We start from the raw sequence: 24,492 nt of genomic DNA, 5'->3' as shown, positions 1-24,492 counted from the left end.
CAGGATCCTTGAGCTTCGGTGGCAGCTTCCTCTGTAGGATATCACTATACTCTTCGGTAAGCATCATTGTTTCACCGCCAATTTTTATTTTCTTTGACAGAGAATCTCTTTCATGAACTTGGTGTATGCCAACATCTGCTCTAGTGCTTCGGCAAAAGGAATGTTAATTTGTAATATTTTAAAAACATCAAGAAATTTACATAATTGTTTTTCATTTTCTTCCTTTTTTAATCTTTGAGGAAACATAAGTCGAATTTCTGATATTGGCAGTGTCTCCTTTTTCTGTACCACATATTCTTCCTCCTTTTCAAGAGCGATGTGCTCCTCAACTGATGTTGGGGTGACCATTTCCTTCGAGTGGGTTGAAGTTGAAGTACTTCCACTCTGTTTGACTTTAGGTGGTACTTGTTCACTTACCTTGCCACTCCTCGTTGTCACAACATTGACATTATTTCGCAGATTCGAACTGTGTCACTAGGAAAATTTTCAAGCGCTCTTTGTGCCATTTGTTGAGCATGTTGACCGAGTTGGGTCTCCAAGTTCTTTATTGATGCATAGTGATTTTTCTAGATGGCTCTTGACTCTTCAATGAAAGAAGTTGTGCTTGTTAGAAACTTCTCAATAGCAATCTTCTAAGCAGCTCTTCGAGGTGGAGCTTGATTTGCTTCAGCTCCTTGTTGACCTTGAGATCCACCCTGTTGAACTCTCCAAGATTTTTTTTTTTTGATTATTTCTCCAATCAGGGTTGTACGTACTAGAGTAAGGATTGTTCTGCTTCCCGTTATTACCCACAAAATTCACTTTTTCTAGTTCTTTTGTATCATCTTCAGCTGGTGCTTCACAAGCTCCATTTTTATGTGCTCCCCCACAAAATTCATAACTAGTATGTTTCAATAATTTGATAGGGGCCACTTGTGGTTGTATATTTAGAGCTGCCATCCCCTTCTTTATCTGTTTTGAGAGCAACCTGCCTTGAGCCAAACCAGCATCCATAACATTCAATTTCAGTATACCACTTGTTGACCCACCACCTCTGTAATACAACATCATTTGTTCATTTTGACGCCATGATTTCAATAATTTTGTGTGCTTCTGATGCGGGCTTGTAATTCAAAGAACCCCCTGCTGTAGCATCCAACATAATTCTAGTGCTAAGCCTCAAACTATTACAAAATATTTGCATCTAGGCAGTTTCGATATAAGCATGATTGGGGCATCCTGCTAGTAAACTCTTGAACCTCCTGTAAGTGTCCAAAGAGATCGTCCCTCTTTTTGTTTGTAACTGGAAATCTCTTGCCTCTTTCTAACGGACACAGCTGGGGGAAAGTATTGTTCTACGAACTTATCTTCAAGGTCATCTCACGTGGTGATACTACTGGAAGGAAAGGAGTTAAGCCACTCTTTAGCATCATCTTTCAATGACAATGGAAATAATCTCAATCTTTTGCTTTCTTCAGGACAATCATCCACTTTCACTGTTTCACATAATTCAAAGAAGTTTGTCAGGTGTCTATTGGTGTATTCTTTATGTTTATCAGAAAAATGAATCTCCTTTAACTCTCGGTATAGAGCGGGGTTCACTTCAAACTTGTTGACTGTAACTGTTGGGTTATAGATAGTCAATCGAGCATGATTTCTATTTCGATTCCCATACTCCCCAAGGGTGTGTTCAGGTGGTGGTGGATTGGCCATTTCCAAAATTATGAAGAAATCCCCCAAATCCTCTTCTTCCACCACTAATTGTATTTCTCTTTGTCTCCTTTCTCGAACCTCTTTTCGATTTAATTTTGCAAATTTTTCGATTTAATTTTGCAATTTTTTCGATTTCAGGATTAAAGAAAAATTCAGTTGAGGATTGGCCTCGCATTAAAGGTTACACAAATTGTGAGTAATGAAAGGTTATAAAATAAATAATTAAGTAAAAATAAAACAGTTTTAAAACATAATTTTTTTTTTCAAAAATAAAAGCAAAATTTTTATTGTATGGCAAAAAATTTGAATTAAGTAAATAAATTATACTCAATAGTGATATGACAATCCCCGGCAACGGTGTCAAAAACTTGATAGCATTTCAGCAAGTATACTGAGTCGTTGCAAGTAATAACAAAACGGTAGTACCGAGTGTCAAGCTTAAGGATTGCGTTTTACTATCGAGTTGTATTTAATTACTAAAACGAACAACGGTAATAAAATTAATCCTTTATAATAAGAAAAATGTCAAGGATGAGTTTCACTTCGAATCCAACCTTGGTGTCTAATTTGATCCTAGTTACTCTATTCCTTTATTGAATTATTACAGAATTCTCTTTATTATTCTTGCCCTAATATCTTAGTGACAGAACCTTTAATTCCAAAGTAACCCCTAATTTCTTAGTGAATTTAATATTTAAGCCTTACCGTATAGGAATTCTCTTTTTAAACTATTGCCTTTGCAACTAATTTAATTGGTTTCATGACATGCATCTATTCCTAGACTACAAATTCATAAATTTCTCATCTCCAGCACTCGTAAAGTCCACTTTCGTTTCAAAATACGAATCATAGAATATTTTAATGTTGATAAAGCAATAAAAAACATTAAGCGCATAGATGAGAAAAATAATTCAATAAACTCATTCATATAACTAGAAATTAAATCATAAAAATAAGGGTTTCATCTTGTTAAACTCATCCCTAACAAATATGGTTTAGTTACTCATGTCAGAGATAGAAAAGATATAGATTAAAAAAGAATTACAAGAAGGATTCCTGAATGATTCTTGATAAAACTCTTTCAATGGTGTTAAGAACAGTTGTCTCTGAGTTTCTCTGCTAGGGCACAAGTCTCCAAACTTCCCAATAGTAAAAAAGATACCTAAAAAGTGAGCAAAATGAGTTTTAATTGTTCTGTTGCGCGTCGCGCGCTTCAAGTGTGAAATGGCAGGTCTTTTACGCTGAAATGTGCTACAGGCGCACAACATCTTTTGTTTGGCGTTTAGTGCATTGGTCTCCTATTTGGATTCCGAATTTAGTTTTGGTGCCGTCATAAATGTTGTAGCTATGGATCTTAGCTTTCACTTTAACTTTGTTTGACTTCAATTGCACATATACAACTCCAGATATGGCCAAAATACTCCACATATGTCATGTTGATTTCTCACAAAAATTAAGCACTGCACTAAAACAATGTAAAAACGTAAAACTATGAAAAATATCTACTTAATCAAGGAAATAAGAACATAAATATTTCATTAAATCAAAGAACTAAAATTAACAAAATATATCAAATAACTCCTTAAATTAACTAATGAATAAATTAATTAATCAATAGAAGATAACTAAGACTAAAAACAATAAAAAATATGCATATGATAAAGAGTCATCACTTAATAAGAATAAAGTAAAGATACAGTAAACTTTGATGAATACATCTTGTTAACTGTTAGAAGGGATTATCAAATATTATAACTTTTGTTGTGATTATGTAAAAAACTAAAATACACCGTTTATAAAAGATAAATGACAAAAACAAATCAAAATAAAGATAAAGAACCAAAATAAATATTAAGTAAAAGATAAAATATTAAAATTGTATTTAATCCTAAATATTTTTAGGAAGTGGGTCCCCAAACTTTTTTTGGTCAAGAATTCAATTTGTAGCTAAACTTGTCCAAAAGTTTCGACATTAAAAGAAAATGAAGAATTTTCTACTTGTCACCCTTCATTTATACCTCTCACCCCTTCAATATATTTAAAAAAACTATTTTAGTTTTATTTTTATTTTTAAATAAATAAAAACTAAAATAAAAGTTTTTTTAAGTTTTTCGTCATTAATATAATTTTAGTGTTTTCTCTTTTATCTGACATTTATTTTGGTTGTTTTTTATTTTTTTATTTATTTTGGACTTTTATAAACAATTGTATAATTATTGTTATGAACTATGATTAAATTTTAAATCAGTTGTAAAGTTAAATGTGCAATCTGAATAAGAATGAAGTAAAGATACAATAAACTCTGATGAATATCATTTATTTCAAAGAGTTTAAATATGTTTTAAATCATGTAAGAATTTTTTCTTCAAGTGAAAACTTATTATTTAGTAAAATTGATTTTTTTTTAAAATAATATTATATTGGATACATATTGATAATTGTTAGAAGGGATAATTCTAATGATAAAATGTTATAATTGTTGTTGCGATTGTGTCAAAAACTAAAATACATCATTTATAAAAGATAAATGATCAAAATAAATCAAAATAAAGATAAATGACAAAAAAAATATAAAGTAAAAGATAAAATACTAAAATTGTATTTAATCCTAATTATTTTTAGGAAGTTGGGTCCCAAACTGTTTTTGGTCCAGAATTTGATCCTTTGCTAAACTTGTCCAAAAGTTTGGACATTGAAAGAAAATGAAGAGTTTTCTACCTGTCACCCACTCAATATGTTTAAAAAGACTATGTTACCCCTTTTATTATATATAAAAATAGGAAATTCTTTAAAAGGACATTTTTTAAAAAAGAAATTTCAGAAATTTTGATTTTTTTTAAATAGGAAATGTAATAAAAAAATAATGTTATTATTTTGAAATAAAATTTACATTTCAAAAATTAGAGTAAAATTCTAAATTTTCGAAACTTTCATCTTCTTCGAAAGTTTTGAAATGTAAAATTACGTTTCAAAAAATTTATATTTCAAAATTTTGAAAGTTCTGAAATTTTGTTAAAGGTAACTTCAAAAATTTCAAATTAATTCAAACATTCGAATTTTTTTTATTAATTTGAAACTTTTAAAAAGTAATTTTAAGTTTTTCAAAAAAAATTTAGAAAGTTTCAAGCAATACGAAAGTTTTGAAATTGGAAATTCCATGAAAATGGAAAATTAATTAATATTTTCAAAATAGGAAATTAAAATTAATTAATATTTTAGAAATTCTAAAATAAAAATAGGAAATTCTAGAAAAGGAAACTTTCATTTACGTTTCGAAAATTTGGTTTTCAAAATAATCCATGTATCGAAGTTTTCAATTTTCTGAAACTTTACATTTCGAAACTTTTGTTAAAGACGAAAGTTTCGAAAATATTTTATAAGCACAATAAATTGTATTTTGAAAATTACAAATTAATTCAAACTTTCAGAAGTATACTCATTTTATATTTCAAAATTTTTATAATCAACTAAAGTTTTAAAAATTTGAAAATTTTCTAATAGTTTTTGCTTAAGTTTCGAATGTGTGAGTGAAAATAAAAATCAATCTTTTATATATAATAAAAGGGTGAAATTGTCTCTTTAAGTATATTAGAGAGGTGAAAGGTACATGTAGGGGGTGACAAGTAGAAAACTCCAAAACAATTTCTTAAACCCCAAATTATTAGTGGGAGATATAGGTGGGGGCTGGGGCGACCCATCGTCATGAAAATAATTTTACTGAAAATTGTTCAAAAATATAGACAAAATTGAATATCTACAAATATCAATACATGATCCAAAGGAATTAAAACAATATACTCTAAATTAGATTTAGATTGGAAAAGCAAAATAGGAATATATCGTAAATGTAAAAAAAGGAGAATTTTCTGTATTTCAAATTCAATTTAAAAATTCTCTTACCTTGAGTTTTTGGGGAATGCTAATTTTAGTTTAAGAGATTAATTAGTTGGTTGGTTAAACTTAATTAATTAGTTGGTTAAGTTTGAAATGTACTCTATTGAACTATTGTATTCATTGTTTTAGTATATTTTTAATTATTTAAGTGAAATATTCTAAAGAATTTTCTTTTGTATCAAGTTTTGAAGCTAATTTTTAATATAAGATTTATTTTCAACTCTACGATTACGTTATTTCTAACATCTTTTGTATGAAGCTCTCATACTTATTTTAAATATGAGATTCATCGTTCAATCTACAAGCCTTCTATTTCTAATATTATTATTATTTTTACTCAATTATTTATAATATTATTCATAATATGGTGTCATCGCCTTTGCTTCACTCTCAATGCAATGGTTGCATATCATGGTATAGTTGTGAAATTTGTGTAAATTCATCGCTTATGAGCAAGGCCAGTCTTCGAAATTTCCAGCTTATTCTAGGACTATGAAGATTTCTCCGAACTAATTCGTGGACTATTAAGAAATGTTATCAAATAGAAGTAATGCAGGAAATAGAGCTACGAAAAATGGTATTGTTACTTCTTTCATAAATAAATAAATAAAAGTATTATTTCTTCTCTTTCCTAGAGTCAATAATGAATGGAAGCAACATTAGGTTGATTTACTATAATAATACATGTAAATTAAGTTGAATGTATCGTGTAAAAAAGAAAAGGGTATAAATGGAATAAACAAAATTATAACACATTCCACTGTATTCACTTTCCAAACAATAGATTTGTTAATGCTATGTCAGAAAATACCCAAACAATGGAATGAAATTTCTAATTTATTATATTCCACTCCACTCCCCTCCACTTTATTTGGTTCCGTTCCGCTCCGTTAGTTTTATATTATCCAAGCTTGACGAAATTTAAACTTAGTTTCATAAGGTTACAAAGCTAAACTTTTACCATTAAATTAATCACTTAAATATTTTGTTCAAGTTTAACTTAGGTTGAATTTGTAATTTTTTATTTCATGCTTTTAGTAATAGATAAACTTATTGATTCATGAAGAATCGTGTCTTAGTACAAGCTCCATTGAGTACTTTGTAGAAAATTGCAAGACTTAACAAATGAGACAGAGGTATGTTGAAGTCGATTGCCTGCATAAACGATTTAACAAAATGAGGCGGTGATAATTTTGTAAATATATGAAACATGTTTAATACGGTTATATTGGTAACCGATTTAAGAGAGTTGGTAAAAATAAAAAATAAAAAATTAATATATATCATCTTCCTCTATATTTGAGTCGTTAATTGGGTAAACGACTTAATAAAATGAGACGGTGAAAATTTTGTAAATATCTGAAATTTGTTTAATGCAGTTATTTTGATAACCGACTTAAGACAAATGTAAAAAATATAAAAAAAAAACCTCGTATACTTAGCGTTTTATCTTCCTGCTATCCTAACCTTTGTGCTCTGAACCTCCACCTTCTATTCCTTGACCTCCATATCGTGAACACTTACAACCTAGGTTCTAACTTCTTTGCTTTCTTCTAACATCGACTTCACAACCCAGTGCCGCCATTTTAACATCACCACTTCATCAATTTGTTAAGACAAGTTTGATACTCAAGTTCTTGTTTCATTGAATATATGTCTATTTAATATTGCTACATTGTGATTTTGTAATTTCATTAATGAACATCTAAATTATTTTTCGTCTTGTCAAGAGTAGTCAAAAATGAGAGGCATCTTCTTTGTACTCTATATTTTGTATGAACTTTCTGATATTGTATATTTTGGTTATTAGATGGTTATATAAAATTGTGGTTGCAAGTATAAACTTCTGATTTGAAATTTAATACGAAATATTGCATGTATGTATGGAGCAGGAGTATAAAAACAAAATAAGATTTTTTTTTTAAAATAATTATTATAACTTTATCTATTAAGTCAGTTGATCAAAAGAACCAACTTAAAAATATGATTTATTGAACTGAATTTATGATGTTTAAGTCGATTAAGCTAAACCGACTTAACAAGACGAAGTTTTGTTGAGTCGGTTCATGAAATGACTTAAAAAAGAACATGTTTATTAAGTCGTTTGTTGTTAACTCAGACACGAAGCCGACTTAAAATGTACATTTTAACCGACTTAACACGACAAAATTTTGTTAAGTCGGTTAAACTACTTAAAAAACATGTTTATTAAGTCGTTTATTGTTAACTCGTTCACAAAATTGACTTAAGATGTACATTTTAACCGGCTTAAAAAAAGTAAAATTCCACTAGTGTCTAAGTCTAACTGTTGTTGATCATTTACGCTCTTTAGATATGCTAAAATTTTCCTTTTGTTCTTCAATGAAGAAGAGCTATTGTAATTTATATATTTCTCTTTCCCACATCTTCCTTCAACAAAGAAAAAGAATCATATGTAACCATAATCCCAAATTATGGTTTTTGTTATGTCCATTGTGTTAAATTATTGGTTTGTTTATTTATTATGTGAAAGTATGCCTCAAATCTAATAACTAAAGTTGGTTAAGCTTTAGTGGTTGTCATTACTAAATTTGGCCAAATTTGTTATGACATAGTTCTCAAAAGGGTTGTGAGAGAGGTCTATGTAATTCTCAAAAGTGATTCATAGAAATCAGAAACAAAGATTAAGGGAGATAGAAAACAAAGCTTGGAAACACAAGGCTATTATTGTTTTATTCGCAACAGTGATAGATACTATGAGAACAATCTTGAAGTGGCCTTAATCTTGTAAATTCAAATACGTTTAGTGAATTGTCTTGCTTTCTTGCCCGTGACGTAGGTCTTAAGTAATTGAGGATGAACACGTAAATTCTGGTGTTATTCTTGTCTTATCTTCCTTTAATTTTTGTTCTACATTGATTGAAAAATTGTTTTTGAAACTGCACAAACGGAGAACATTCTTCATTTCAGTTCTGGTTCTAAATTCTTCGTTTTCAGTTCTATTCAAGAACATTCTCCGTTTCAATTTTTGGTTTTGCAATTGTAAGTTTTCTATTTTGTTGGTTAATTTTTGTTGCAGATCCTATTATTTTTTTAACAATTGGCACCGTTTGTAGGAAAAAGGAGCAACAATAGGTGGAATCACAAAGTTTGATATTGAAAAGTTCAATGGATTAAATGACTTTGGTTTGTGAAAGATAAAGATGCATGTTGTCCTAGTTCAACAAGGTTTGGTGAATAAGTTGAAGGGTGAATCAGCTCTTCGTGCAACAATGACTACTCCTGAAAAGGAAGAACTAATTGAAAAAGCAAAGAGTACTATCATCTTGTGTTTTAGAGACAAAGCTTTGAGGGAAGTTGTTAGAGAACCAATAGCAGCAACCTTATGGCTTAAACTTGAATCTCTCTACATGACTAAATCAGTTTCAACAAGTGTTTTCTTTTAAAATGTCGGGGTTAGACTCTTCTTGAAACAACAATCGTTTTCTTTTAAAATGGATGAATAAAAACTTGTTACATTATAAATTGTTGATTTTAATAAGATTCTTGATGGTTTAGAAAATTTAGAAGTCAAGTTAGATGATAAAGGCAAAGCTTTGATCCTCCTTAATGCCCTGCCAAGTTCATATGAACACTTGAAGAAGGATGTTATCATGTTTGGAAGAGAACAAATAATTACTCTTGAAGAAGTGCACACATCTATCCGGACAAAGGAAAGCTATAAAAGGCACGAGGTCAAGAATGATAATCATGTTGAAAGTCTAAATGTCACTAGAGGAAGAACTGACAAGAAAGGATCAAATGGAAATAAGCACGAGTCAATTTCAAGATCTAAATCTGAAGGGAATTATGAATGCTTTCATTATCACGAGAATGGACATTTCAAGAAAGATTGCACTGAAAGAAAGGAATCAAGAAAAACTCAAGATTCTGGAAATATGGCACTTGTTGATCTTGGATATGAATCTGCAGAGGCCTTGATGATTTCAAATTCTGAAGGTGAAAAGAACTGGGTATTACACTCATGATGTACTTTCCACATGTGTCCAAGAAAATATTATTTTGAATCAATAGATCTTCGTGATGGTGGAGTCGTTTTGTTTGGCAACAACAAATCATGTAAGGTACAAGGCAAGGGAACAACCAGATTCAAGGTACTAATGAAGGATGTAAGGTACATACCTGAATTAAAAAGAAATTTAATTTCAATAGACATGTTTGACATATTAGGATATTCCACAAACATAAATAATGGTATCATGACTATTATTAATAAAGATGATATTATTGTTAAAAGCATTAAAAGAAATGGCCTGTACATTTTAGATGGTTCTACCATAATCGCACAAGCTTCAATTGATAGCTCTAGTTATCATTCATCTACTAGAATATTGAATATAAGGTTATGACATGCAAATGAAAAAGACTTAATTGAGTTATCAAAATAGAATTTGCTTAATTGTGATAAAATTAAAAAATTAGAATTTTGTGATCATTGTGTTATAGGAAAGTGTAAGAGGACCAATTTTGGTGTTGGCCAATACAACACCTCTAGACCTTTTGAATATGCTCATTCTTATTTGTGGGGTCCTTCAATGACAAAGACTCATGCTGGTTGTTCTTATTTCTTAGCCATCATTGATGATTATTCTAGGAAAGTATGGATATATGTCATTAAATATAAAAGTTACACTTTTATGAAATTTAAAGAATGACATATGAATAATTGGAACTCAAAAGGAATCTAAACTGAAATGTTTAAGAACTGACAATGGCCTGGAGTATCTTTCAGAGCAGTTTAATAAGCATTGCAGGGACTTAGGTATTCAAAGATATAGAACAATTGTAGGCAACTCTCAACAAAATAGCATTGCTGAAAGGATGAACAAAACAATTGATGCCCTTCATCGGTTTTGGATTTAAGACACAAATTGAAATGTGAAACAACAAGCCATCTAACTAGTCAAATCTAAAAGTATTTGACTCCTTAGCATTCGTTCGCACAAGGCAAGATAAATTGGATCCTAGAGAAGTCATATGTGTTTTCATTGGATATCCTAAAGGAATAAAAGGTTACAAGTGGTGGAGAATTGACCAAGAAGTGCATCATATCAAGAGATATAGTGTTTGATGAAACAAGACTGACCATGATTCACAAAACGTTTTTCGTATCAGTTCTGTAGAAACGAAAAACATCAACAAGACAACACTTCAAGCAGCAATACTGAAAGTGTCCAAATTGAGGTGGAGTCACCTGAAGATCAATAGATTAATCATAGAGACATGATTGATTCATCACTTGATGACAGTTGATGACTCTTCATCATATACATATTTTTCATTGTTTTTAGTCTTATTTATCTTTTGTTCATTAGTTAATTTAAGGAGTTATTTGATATATTTTATTAATTTTAGTTCTTTAATTTAATGAAATGTTTATGTTCTTATTTCATGGATTAAGTAAAGGTTTTTGGTAGTTTTACGTTGTTACTTCGTTTTAGTACAGTGCTGAATTTTGGTGATAAATCAACATGACCTATGTAGAGTATTTCAGCCATATCTAGAGTTGTAGATGTCCAATTGGAGTCAAAGAAAGTGAAAATGAAAGCTAAGATCCATATCTACAACTTTCATGAAGACACCAAAACCAAATTAGGACTCAAAAGAGCGGAAACATGCACTAAACATCAAACATAAGATGTTGTGCGTTTGGAGCGCGCCCGAGGTGCATTTCCGCAATTAGGTGCCGTTGTCGGGGACTGCCATATCACTATTGAGTTATAATTTAAGCTAAATATCACCCATAGTCCCTTAACTTAATTTCAGTTAACGTTTTAGTCCTTTATCTTTTTTTTTTTTCTCGATTTGGTCCTTTATTTTAATTTTAAGTAACAATTTGATATTTTATGTTTTAAAATATCAACAGTATTATCCTTATTTTTTGCAAATATTCAAAAAACTCATAAAAAATTTCAAACAAAACTCATAAAACTAATTATCATCCTCAATATAATGTAATTTCATCAAATTCATAACTTAAATCTTTAAATAGACTCATATTTTTATCTCCAAAAACATCAAATAAAGAATGACAAATATGAGTTTATTTGAAGATTTGAGTTACGAAGTTGATTAAATTTATTTTATATTACAAAATATAATTAGTTTTATAGATTTTGTTTGAAAATTTTGATGAATTTTTGTAAAAAAAAGGATAACATTGTTGACGTTTTAAAACATAAAAGATCAAATTGTCACTTAAAATTAAAATAAAGGACCAAATCGGGAAAAAAAAAAGATAAAGGACTAAAACGTTAACTGAAATTAAGTTAAGGGATCACAAGTGATATTTAGCCTATAATTTATTTACTTAATTGAATTTTTTGATCTACAATAAAATTTATGCTTTTATTTTATTTTTAATTTTGAAAAAAAAAATGTTTTAAAACTGTTTTATTTTTACTTAATTATTTATTTTAAAACTGTTCATTACTCACAATTTGTCTAACCTTGTATGCGAGGCTAGTCCTCAATTGAACTTTTCTTTGATCTAGAAATTGAAAAAACTGCAAAAGCAAATCGATATGCAGTTCGAGAAAGGAGACAAAGGGAAAGACAATTAGTAGTGGAAGAAGAGGATTTGAGGGATATTTTTTTCTTCATATTTGCAGAAATGGTTGATCCACTACTACCTGAACGTACCCTCGGTGAGTATGGAAATCGAGATAGAAAATGTGTTCGGTTGGCCATCGATAACCAACCGATTACAATCAACAAGTTTGAAATAAATCCCGCTCTATACCGAGAGTTGAAGGAGATTCATTTTTTCGGTAAACATAACGAAGACGCTAATAGATATCTCACAAATTTCTTTGAACTATGTGAAATAGTGAAGGTAGATGGGTGCTATGAAGAAGGCAAGATGTTGAGACTATTTCGTTTTCATTAGAATATGATGCTACGGAGTGACCTAATTCTTTATCCTCCAATAGCATCACCACATGGGATGACCTTGAAGATAAGTTCTTGGAATAATACTTCCCCTAGCTATTTTCGTTAGAAAAAGGTAAGAGATTTCCGATAATAAACAAAAAGAAGGAGAATCTCTTCGTGACACCTATAGGAGGTTCAAGAGTTTACTAGCAAGATTCCCTAATCATGCTTATGACGATACTACTCAAATGCAAATATTTTGTAATGGTTTTAAGCCTAGCACTAGAATTATGTCGGATGCAACATCAGGCAGTTCTTTGATTTACAAGACCGCATCAGAAGCACGCAAAATTATCGAGATCATGGCGTCAAATCAACAAATGATGTTGTGAAGTACCGACTGATAATGATGCATAAGAACCAAAATAGGTGAACTTTATGGGTAACAATGGGAAGCAGAATAATCCCTACTCTAGTACGTATTGGAGAAATCATCCAAATTTTTCATGGAAAGATCAACAAAGTGGATCTCAAGGTCAACAAGGAGCTCAAGCAAATCAAGTTCCACCTCAAAAAGCTGTTTGGGAGAGTGCTATTGAGAAGTTAGTAACAAGCACAAGTTCTTTCATTGAAGAGTCAAGAGTCATCCCAAAAAATCATCCAACATCAATAAAGAATATGGAGACCTAACTAGGTCAACTTACTCAACAAATGGCACAAAGAGCGCCTGTAAATTTGCCTAGTGACACAATTCTGAATCCGCGAAATAATGTCAATGTCGTGACAACGAGAAGTGGCAAGATAAGTGAACAAATACCACCTAAAGCCAAACTAAGTGGAAGTACTTCAACATCAACCCACTCAGAGGAAATGGTCACCCCGACATTAGTTGAGGAGCACACCGCTCTTGAAAAAGAAGAACATGTGGTGTAGAAAAAGGAGACACTGCCAAAACCAGAAATTCGACTTCTGTTTCCTCAAAGATTAAAAAAGGAAGAAACTGAAGAAAAAAAATTGGTAAGTTTCTTGATGTTTTTAAAAAATTGCAAATTAACATTCCTTTTGCATAAGCACTAGAGCAGATGTCGGCTTACGCCAAGTTCATGAAGGAGATTCTATTAAAGAAAAGAAAAATTGGCGGTGAATCAGTGATGTTTATCGAAGAGTGTAATGATATTCTACAAAGGAAGTTGCCACCTAAGCTCAAGGATCCTGGAAGATTATCTATTCCTTGCGCTATTGGGGATAGAACTTTTGGGAAAGCCTTGTATGATCCTGGGGCTAGTGTGAGTCTTATCCCCCTTTCCATATACAAAAGGTTAAGCATTGGAAGAGTCAATTACACATAACTGATGTTACAGTTTGTGGATCGTTTAATGAAACACCCATATAGGGTGGTGGAAGATGTGTTGGTCAAAGTAGATAAGTTCATTTTTCCAGTGGATTTTGTGGTACTAGATATGGAGGAAGACAATGATATCCCCTTGATATTGGGGAGACCATTCTTAGTAATAAGGAGAGTTATGATTGATATGGTGGATGATAGCTCAACTTTTAAGGTAAATGAGGAAACAATTACATTCAATATTCTAAAAGCCATAAAGCATTCAAACGAAAGAGAACGATGCAACCGAATTGAGATTTTCAATTCGCGATTCGATAGTCGATGAAGAAGTGGAACATCAAGTACTCACTCTGCCATTAGAAAGAGCATTGTGCCTACCCCAAGATGTTGTTAAAGATAATGAAGATCCAAGAGTAAAAGATGTTTTATTCATGGTAGAAGCATCACCATATCATTCCCCCTGGTTCCATACTATATGGGAGGAGTTGAAAGGGAATGAAGACGAGTATGTAGAGAAAAAGAAAGAGACGTCACTGGTTGAGCTCAAGCAATTGTCACCTCACTTGAAATATGTATTTCTTGGCGAGAATGATGATGTGTTATTTCTGTCATATATGCTACCTTGATAATAGTTGAGGCATCAAGCTAATGACCATAAAGAAGCATTTCGTGGGAGGCAACCCATAGGTAGAGGTAACTTTTATTTTTGCAATCTTATTTTTGTTATTTGAATTTGTTTCTTTTCTTTTGATTGTTCATACTCTCTCTTATTATCCTAGATGTGAGCTTTTGGGCCTAAACACTTTAATTCTTTGTTGCGTGATTATCTAGACATGTGTTATCCTTTAGAACTTGCACTAATTCTGACTTGCATCACGTGTAATTTATGCATACATTGAGGAAATTTTATTTGTTCATTTAAGATTTTCTAACTACCATATGCAAATGTTATCCTTTGCTAGCCCCTTTGAGTATTTCCCTATTCTTTTGATTACTAGCCACATAACAAACCAAAAACCTGACTTTAATTACATCACCTTACTTGGAGTTAGGTAGGAAATTTTTTTGTCTTGTCTTGGTAAAATTCTAAGTTTCGAGTTGCTCATGGGATATCAACCTTTTAAGTTTGAGGTGGTGGTTCTAAAAAAAAATCAAAACAAAAAGAAAAAGGAAAAAAAGAAGAAAAATATATTAGTTTGTGTACTTTGATAAATAACATCTTATTGGTTCTTTTGTCAATGTTTGAGAATCTCCACAATGAAAAGGTGAAGAAAAATAAAAAGTGGTAGAATAATTTTAAAATGTATGTCTAACTCCAAGTAGTAAAGTCTACTATCCCAAAATACCATATCCTTACCTAAGCCCCAATACAACCCGAAAGTCCTCCAAAAGTGTATGTTTTTGTTGCATTGTAATTGCTAACTAGAAATTTTTCAAGCCTATGATAGCGTGATGCATGTTCTAGGATTTGAGTGATAAATTCATAACCCTTGCTAAACACTTGATAGAAATTTTGGTGAGATTGTGTGAATAGAGAGTTGAACTTGATGAATGAATGCTAAAGTATACAAATTGTGTTGTTTCTTTTATAAGCAATCATATAGCATGATGAATGTTTTGTAATAGTTGGAACTTTAAGAATTGAGTTTGATTTTATTTGAGAAATTGAGTTTAAGTTTGATTTTAACTAAATCTGAAATTAATTGTTGCTTGGGGACAAAGAATAGATTAAGTTTGGGGTTGTGATGACTCTTCATCATATGCATATTTTTCATTATTTTTAGTCTTATTTAACTTTTATTCATTAGTTAACTTAAGGAGTTATTTGATATAGTTTGTTAATTTTAGTTGTTTGATTTAATGAAATATTTATGTTCTTATTTTCTTGATGAAGTATAGATTTTTCGTAGTTTTGCGTTGTTACTTTGTTTTAGTGCAGTGCTGAATTTTGGTGAGAAATCAACATGATCTATGTAGAGTATTTCAGCCATATCTGGAGTTGTATATGTCCCATTGGAGTCAAACCAAGTGCAAACGAAGGCTACGATTCATATCTACAACTTTCATGCAGACATCAAAACCAAATGCGGACTAAAAAGAGGGGAAAAATTCACTAAACACCAGACAAAAGATGGTGTGCGCTTATTATTACTACCGTTTTATTATTACTTGCAACAATTCAATACACTTGCTGAAACACTATCAACAATACTGCAACAGAATCAGATTTGACCAATTACAACTTGGTAAGGGATAGAGGAAAAAGGCTTATCAAGCCTCCAATAAGGTATGGTCAAACATATTTAATTTGTTATGCTTTAAGTGTTGTCGAAGATCTTCAAAGAGTTGAACCAAGAAATTACATAGAAGCCATTAACAGTAAAGACAAAGAAGCTTGGATGGCAACTATGAATGAAGAAATGCAGTCATTAGACAAGAACCAAACCTGGACTTTGGTTGACATTCCTAAGAGTTAAAGGGTAATTGGATCAAAATGGGTGTTCAAGAGAAAGGAAGGCATTCAAGGACAAGAGAAGATAAGGTTCAAAGCAAGATTAGTTTCAAAGGGATTTTCTCAGCTTGAAGGAATAGATTTCAATGAAATATTTGCACCTATTGTAAAATATTGTTCAATTAGAATTTTGCTTTCAATTGTAACCCAACAAGACTTGGGATTAGAGCAACTTGATGACAAAACAACATTTCTACATGGTGATCTTGAAGAAACCATTTATATGCAGCAACCTGAAGGATTTGCTAAAGGCAGCAACAAGGTTTGTCTTCTAAAAAAATCATTGTATGGCCTAAAACAGCGTCCTAAACGATGGTATATGAAGTTTGATGATTTCATTATAAGAAGTGGTTTCCAAAGATGTAGTTTTGACAGCTGTGTGTATATTCTGAAAGGGGAAGGCCAAGAACAAGTTCTCACTTACCAATTAGTCTGTGTGGATGATATTCTTCTTGAAAGCTCAAATAAGGACTAGATCAAAAGGCTCAAAACTGACCTTAGTAATGAATTTGAGATGAAGGAACTTGGAGAATCCAAGAGGATCATATGTATGGATATTAACAAAAACATAATGAAGGGGGAATGGTGGTTTAAGGTCATTTTTTTTCATTTATTCGTTAAAGAATGGTGGTTTAAGGTCATTTTTTCGGTCTAAATCACCCCTTAAACTCATTTTTTCCTTCTCTTTTTAATTAAACAAGTATTTTCACATATATTTAGGTTTTCTCGTCTTGGAATAGTGTTTGATTGCTTGTCTTAGTTTGGTGTTTGTTTGGTTAAGATTGACAGATTAATTTCGATAAAGTACAAATTTATATTCAATCAATGATTTTAGCATCATCAACGTCACATCTCTAGAGACATGTATATTCAAGATACTTCGATTATGTCATTATAATAGACTTTGTCTCTATTGTAGGCATTTTGTCATTTTATTCTATTAACCTAGATGTTGTGCGTTAGTTTAGTTCACAGATCCTTTCTTTTCATTTTTAATAATTTTGAATTGTATTGTTCTTGATTGATGTAATTTCTACTAATTTGAATAAATAAATACTATTTATTTTTAGTATAAAAAAAGTGTTATACAATATTACAAAATTGTCATTGATGAAAGAACGTCATTTTTCTATCTTGTTTTTTTCTAAGATGGGATGATATAATTACTATTAGAAACTCACAAGCAATGGTGAGATTCCAAGTTCAAACCCAAAACATAATCTACAACCTAACAATATCGACATTTGTCAATTGAACTATTGTTTAAAAACTTCAATGTTTTTTTATCACACAATATTATATATTTGTTAATTTCAAACTAAACTTGAAATTGAAAAGTAAAACCTCCCTCGTATGTTTTACTTTCTTTTAGTTTTAAAAATCAATAAATACAAAACAATTTTTAAAAACACTTTTGTAAAGCTTGATTAACATACTATTTTTTTAATTTTTTATTTTTAAAAACAAAAAAATTGTTTTTGACAAGGGAATCAAACAAATCCTTAATTTTTCAGATTTGGGTTTAATTTTTTTTGGTGAATCAGATCTAGGTTAGAAGGTTGTTGATGATGGCTTATTTATGTTGGTTTTTTGGGATTGTATTTCTGAATTTTCTGGAACTCTCTTATATTTGTTTTCGGGATTTTGGTCAACTTTAATTTGGGGTTTTAGATGTTGATGATGGTTTTGAGTTGTTCATAAGCACAAAAGAAGACTAATAAAATTGTTGAACACTGTATTCTCAAGCTAGATGAAGATGAGTACTATATTGTTGAAAATGATGAACAATGATCGTTTATGTTTCGGATTTCAGATTGAGAAGTTGATTGGGGGAAGATGAGGATGATGTTAATTAGGTAATTATTTTATTACTATATGTTGTTGATATTTTTTTTAAATTTTAAATTTATGTTTTTTATTTTTAAAATAATTTTAATTAAATTAAAATTCGTGTGGATTAAAAAACTCATAATATATTGATTTTATATATATATTTATATATATATATATATAGATATATATATTGATTTTATAAAAAAAAATAGGTTAAATTACATTTGTGGTTCCTTAACTTAATTTTAGGTAACGTTTTAGTCATTTATCTTTTTTTTTTTTTTCTGACTTGGTCCTTTAATTTAATTTTAAGTGACAATTTGATATTTTATGTTTTAAAATTTCAACAATGTTATCCTTTTTTATACAAAAATTCAAAAAATATCTCAAACAAAACTTATAAAATTAATTATATTCTTCAATATAATACAAATTTCATCAAATTCGTAACGCAAATCTTCAAATAAACTCATATTTTCATACTTTATTTGATATTGTTAGGAATAAAGGACTAAATCGAGCAGAAAAAAAAAAAGATAAAAGAATTAACTGAAATTAAGTTAAGAGATCACATGTGATATTTAGCAAAAAAAAAAAATATTAGTGCTTCTCATTATCCCTAGATGATATGATTGTGAGAGTTCACCTTAAACTAAACAAACAATAATTTGTAATTTTATTTACATTTGTGATAGTCAAATATGATATTGTAATGATAAAATCTATTTCAACATATATTTAGATGTCTCTCATTATATTTTCTTATATATCATAAAAAAAAAATTAATTTTAAATTATAATTTGAATTTCTTTATCTTCATATTCGACTTTTTTATTGTATTATTAATTTTTAGTCGCTTTTATACAAATATATTAAAATATAAATTTTTATATTTATTGCATTTTAAGCACTAAACAAAAATCAGTTTTGGTCTTCTATTTTTTATTAAAAAAAATCAAATCAAATCAAATCAGTTTTGGACGCAAACAACTATTAAACACAATAAATTGATGTTGCTCTCTACACTCTACCGTTTTCATTCTACAAAAGACAATAAATATTAGAAAATACAACACTGGGTTGAACAACGTAACCGCTATAATTAAAATTTATTTTATACTCATTCATTTTAAAATAAATTTAGATTTAAATTTTTTTATATATTAAAAAAAATAATTATTTATCAAATTATTTTTATTAATTATTAGTTAATTTTCACTATCATAATTATAAAGTGTAATTGATTTATTTTTTTATTAATATAAGTTGAAGATGATGTTATGAAAGTAGTGCACATCTCCACATTATAATAAGTTGAAATTACAATTGAAAAAGTAATTAAAATTATATTAAAAATAAAAAAAATTATATATAAAACGGATAAAGTAATATAGTGCATGTGATTCAAATGGATGATTTGTGTCCTGCAAAAGAATTCATTTGCTGAATCAAGAGATGTAAAAATATTTAAGTAAAAGGTCTCAAATTCAATCTTATAAACTAACATAAGTTACTTATATTTCTCTTGAAAAAAATATGGACGAATTGTTTAATGCTCAATCTTATAAGTCACCTATCTCTCTTCATGCGATAATGGACCCAGTCTTATTGTCAACTTCATTATTTCAAATTCATTAATTCAATCGTGTCCCCAAGCTAGAACTAGAGGGTCATCGCTTTGACTTCTTGCAAATCAAACCAGCAATTGGAGCAAATATTAATGGTGAAAGAATATAAATTTATGGTTGTTTTTGAGTTTTAAAAAATTAGTTTAAAAAATAATTTTTAGCAAATAAGATATTATTGGATTAAGTCGTGTACTAGGTTGTTTTTTAAGACGTTTTGCGACACTGTTCAAAATTGGTCAATGTAGACGATCAATCATGACGCCCCGAGGATAAAATAGCCTAGATACACTTTACCAATTTTACTACTGCACTGTAAAAAATTATTCTAGAATTACACCTTCTAAGTATGAAGGTTAAGGATGCTTGAAAATATTGTACTATGACTACTCAAAAATCTGAAGGGACAATTTTTCATTAAAAGGATAAGAGAGAAAACTCATATTTTTTCGGAGTATTGGTGTGTCTTGTAAATTGAGCGGAATCCTCTATTTATAAAAAGTTATAACCGAGTGGAGCAAAAAATGTGGCTCAGTTTAACTGGATCTAGGAAACTGTCGTGCGCCCAATTTGACCGAATCTACAAAACTATCGCTTGAAAAATAGGAGTTGACTCGGATCAGCTGTTGACTTGATTGAGAGCATTAGAAAAACTTGGAGAAAAAGAAAAAATGTATGCTAAATTTGTTTAGGTTAAATATATTTTTAGTCCCTATAAAATCCACACACAACAGTTTTATATGGTGTATTCTCAAAAGTTCGTGTATTAATGGTGATGCACGTCTATCCCAGAATAGTGAACACTCTGGGAGTTCTGTCTCAAAATTTCATACGAAACGACCCGACTTCCACATTCACATAAGTGAGTCTATCAAGAGTGCTCTTGTAGCTAAGTACTTCACTCCATATAGGGTATAGATCTCATTAAGAGTTTTTAATACCTCATCCTATCATCGCTTTAGGAATCATACTTCTTTGAATTATAATAACATGTTCATCTCATATTCCTTCATGACTTGTTATTATCCATTGAACTTAAATTATTGGGATTTCTAGTTTTTTAGGTCGGGTTACCATCATGAGTGACTCATTGACCTATAGGCAAGAGTCTCATCCTTTTGAATGTGTTTAGGGCTTTCTCTCTAGTTAATCATTTCGTCAAAGGATCTGCTAAATTTTCATAAGTGCAAACATGATCCACTCTAACTAGGGGTGTAATCGGCTAGATTGGTTTGGTTTTCAACGAAAAAATGAATCAAAACTAATGTAATTCGCACATATTGGTTTGGTTTTGCTTGTTTTCTTATGTTTGGACCGAACCAAACTAACCGATGATATACATATCGATTTGGTTATGGTGATTGAATTTGCAAAAAAAAAAAAAACTATAAAAAAATTCTAATTTTTTTTTTCAAAAGTAGAAATATACTTTGAAATACCCAAATAAGAAATAAAATATGCAGCTTCCCTTTTAATTTACTCCTCTAACAGAATTAGGAATAAGATAGAACTACAAATCGATAATTTTATTCTCTAAAACAGAATATGTAGTAGTAACATAATTTTAACAACCCAAAATGAAAATACATAATAGACAGTAACAATACCAAATTAAAATAAAAATTAGTTGTCTAGAATCTAAATAAGAATTTGAAATACAATATAAAATACACAATGTTCAAAATAGACAGTAGCAGTCCACTTGAATGATACAAACCTAAAATAAAATAGGCAGTAGATTTTTACAATGAAAAAAATTGGGTTACATTGAGTGGTTAAGCCTAAATTTTCCTTTACTTTACCAAGTATTATGAACATAATAATGTCAAAATTATGTGTGTGTGTCTGAAGAGTAATGGTTTGGTTCAGTTTTTATTGGTTTTTAAAACTAAAATCCATTACGAGAACAAATGATCTTCGATTAACATTGGTTTCATTCGGTTTTTTTTTTCCAAACTAGAAAATAACGCCTAAATTTTTGTTTGGTTTGAGTTACATGTTTGGGTTTATTGGATTTACCTGATCTACTTACATCCATAACTCTAACAGCTCATTTTGAGAGTAACTCTCTAATTGTGTTGTGTATACAACGTATTAGTTGTCATTTACTATTGTAATAACGATTCTCAATTTTGGTGGATCAACACAACAGTCATAAGTTTTTCCCACAAAGCGATCTCAAGTGATCTCAGTTAGCAAGCATCTTGACCTATTCGCTTCTTCACTAGCAATCTCTAGTGCTATCATTTCATACTCCATAGTAAACTGAGCTAATGTCGTTTTTTTCTTAAATTTCCAAGATTTAGCTCCTCCAGCTATGCTAAATATATAACCATTGGTTACTTTGGAGTCATCTGATAAAGTGTTTCAATCAGGATCACTGTATCCTTCAAGGACATGAGGAAATCTTTGATAATGTAATTTGAGATTCACGGTTCTTTTAAGGTATCTGATGACTTTCTCAATAGTGTGAAAATACTTTATACTAGATCTACAAGTAAACCAACACATTAGTCATATGATGTAAGCAATGTCTGGTCTAGTACAGTCAATAGCATACTTGAGGTTGTCAATGATACTCGCATATTCAGTTTTTCTAGCACCTTCACCAATGTTTTTGAATAGTTTTACACTCAGATCATATGGTGTACAAGTAGGTTTACATCCAAAGTAATTTTAATTCTTTGAGATCTTTTCAACGTAATGAGATTGATCCAAAGAAATTCCCTTTTATGACCTAGTAATCTTGATTCCAATGATTCACTTCTCTAAGGTCCTTCATATCAAAGTTGTTACACAACAATGATTTTACATTATTCATAGCATGAATGTTTGAACCAAATATGGGTAAGTCGTCTACATAGAGACATATGATAGTGCAAATGTCATTTTCAAGTTTGTAATAAATACATATGTCACTTTCATTCACTTTAAACTCATTCGATATAATCAAGTTATCCAACTTTCTTGTCATTGCTTAGGAGCTTGTTTAAGACCACACATAGACTTATCTAACTAACAAATCTTGTTTTCTTGTCCATGAATCACAAAATCTTCAGGTTGCTCAATATAGATTTTTTATTCCATGCCACCATTTAAAAAAAAACTGTTTACACATCTATTTGATGTACCGCCATGTTATGAATAGCAGCAAGTGAAATCAGTATTCTAATGGACGTAATTCTAGTGACTAGTGAAAAATTGTCTAAGAAATCTATATTTTCTCTTTGTCTAAAACATTTGGCTACAAGGCGAACCTAGTATTTATTAAGAGTTCAATAGGATTTTAGTTTCTTTTTCAAAATCAATTTACAACCTATCGGTTTGCATCCAAGAGACAAGTCTACTAAATGTCTTATTTTATTAATAGTTTGGCTTAATTGCAGTTTTGATCCCCTTATTTTAGATGAATCACGAAAGTAGTCCTCTCATTTTATTTCTCTCCAGTTTTGGTCCCTCAAACAGAATTTTGGTCCAAACTTTGATGAAGTGTCATTTTTTAAAGCTGCACTACACCATTTATGATCATAGATTTCAGATACAATTGTTGGACCACGAGATCTTGAGGCATGATGTGACTTAAATAAACGCAAAAAAAAAAAATGAAATTTCATCAAATGTTAGACCAAAATTTTGTTTGAGGGATCAAAACTGAGGAGAAATAAAATGGGGGGGACTACTTTCGCGATTCAACTAAAATGAGGGGACTAATTTTGTTATTAGCTCCATATTGTAAGGACTAAAATGACGATTAAACCTTTTTAATATATATATATATATATATATATATATATAATATTGATTTTTAAAAAATCTAGTGCTTCTCATTAGCCCTAGATGATATGACTCTGAGAGCCCACCTTAAACTAAGCAAACAATAATTGTATTTTGTTTTACATCTTGTGATAGTCAAATGTGATTTTGAAATGATAAAATTTATTTCAACATATATTTAGATGTTTTATCAAGAATAAATTTTAATTTTAACTTATAATTTGAATTTTTTATCTTCAAATTTGACTTTTATAGTCTCGTATTATTATTTCTAATTTATTTTTATACAAATGTATTGAAATAAATTATTTTATATGATCACATTTAAGTACTAAGCAAGAATCAGTTTTGGGCTTCCATTTTTTTATAAAGAATAAAAAATCAATTTTGGACGCAAACAACTATTAAACGCAATAAATTGATGTTGCTATCTACACTCTACCGTTTACAAAATACAAAATAAGGTCGAGCAACGTAAAGTAACCACCATAAATAAAATTTGCTTTATATTCATTCGATTTTAAAATAAATGTTAGTTAAGTTTTTCTATATAGTAAAAAAAATGTAATAATTAAAATACAGTCATTTTATTAAATTATTTTTATTGATTATTAATTAAGTTTTACTATCATAATCACAAAGTAAAATTGAATTTTTTTTATCAATATAAAGTGAAATTGACATTATGAAAATACTGCACAACTGCACATAATATATAATAAGTTGAAACTACAATTGAAAAATTAATTAAAATTATACCAAAAATTGAAGATAACATTTTAGCTGGATGCAGGATTCAGGATTCAAGTGAATGATTTGTGTCCTGCGAAAGTAATTCTTTGTTGAATCAAGATATGTTAAAAGGAATTTTAAGTAAGAAATCTCAAATTTAATCTTAAAAACT

General features: G+C 29.9%; 1 protein-coding gene across 1 annotated transcript; it reads right to left on the bottom strand.

Moving 5' to 3' along the window:
* Positions 1 to 1,359: 1,359 nt before the first annotated feature.
* Positions 1,360 to 1,692, bottom strand: LOC140920392 (uncharacterized). Its single transcript, XM_073368662.1, has one exon. The coding sequence runs from the start codon at positions 1,690 to 1,692 to the stop codon at positions 1,360 to 1,362; it is 333 nt and encodes a 110-aa protein (XP_073224763.1).
* Between the last annotated feature and the right edge of the window lie 22,800 nt (positions 1,693 to 24,492).

This window comes from Cicer arietinum, chromosome 5 (genome assembly GCF_000331145.2).
Source record: "Cicer arietinum cultivar CDC Frontier isolate Library 1 chromosome 5, Cicar.CDCFrontier_v2.0, whole genome shotgun sequence".
Classification (NCBI taxonomy): Eukaryota; Viridiplantae; Streptophyta; class Magnoliopsida; order Fabales; family Fabaceae; genus Cicer; species Cicer arietinum.
This window is presented reverse-complemented; position numbering and strand designations above follow the sequence as displayed.

Coding starts and splice junctions, on each gene's coding strand:
- LOC140920392 (XM_073368662.1), bottom strand. CDS start 1,692: ATGGCCAATCCACCACCACCTGAACACACCCTTGGGGAGTATGGGAAT.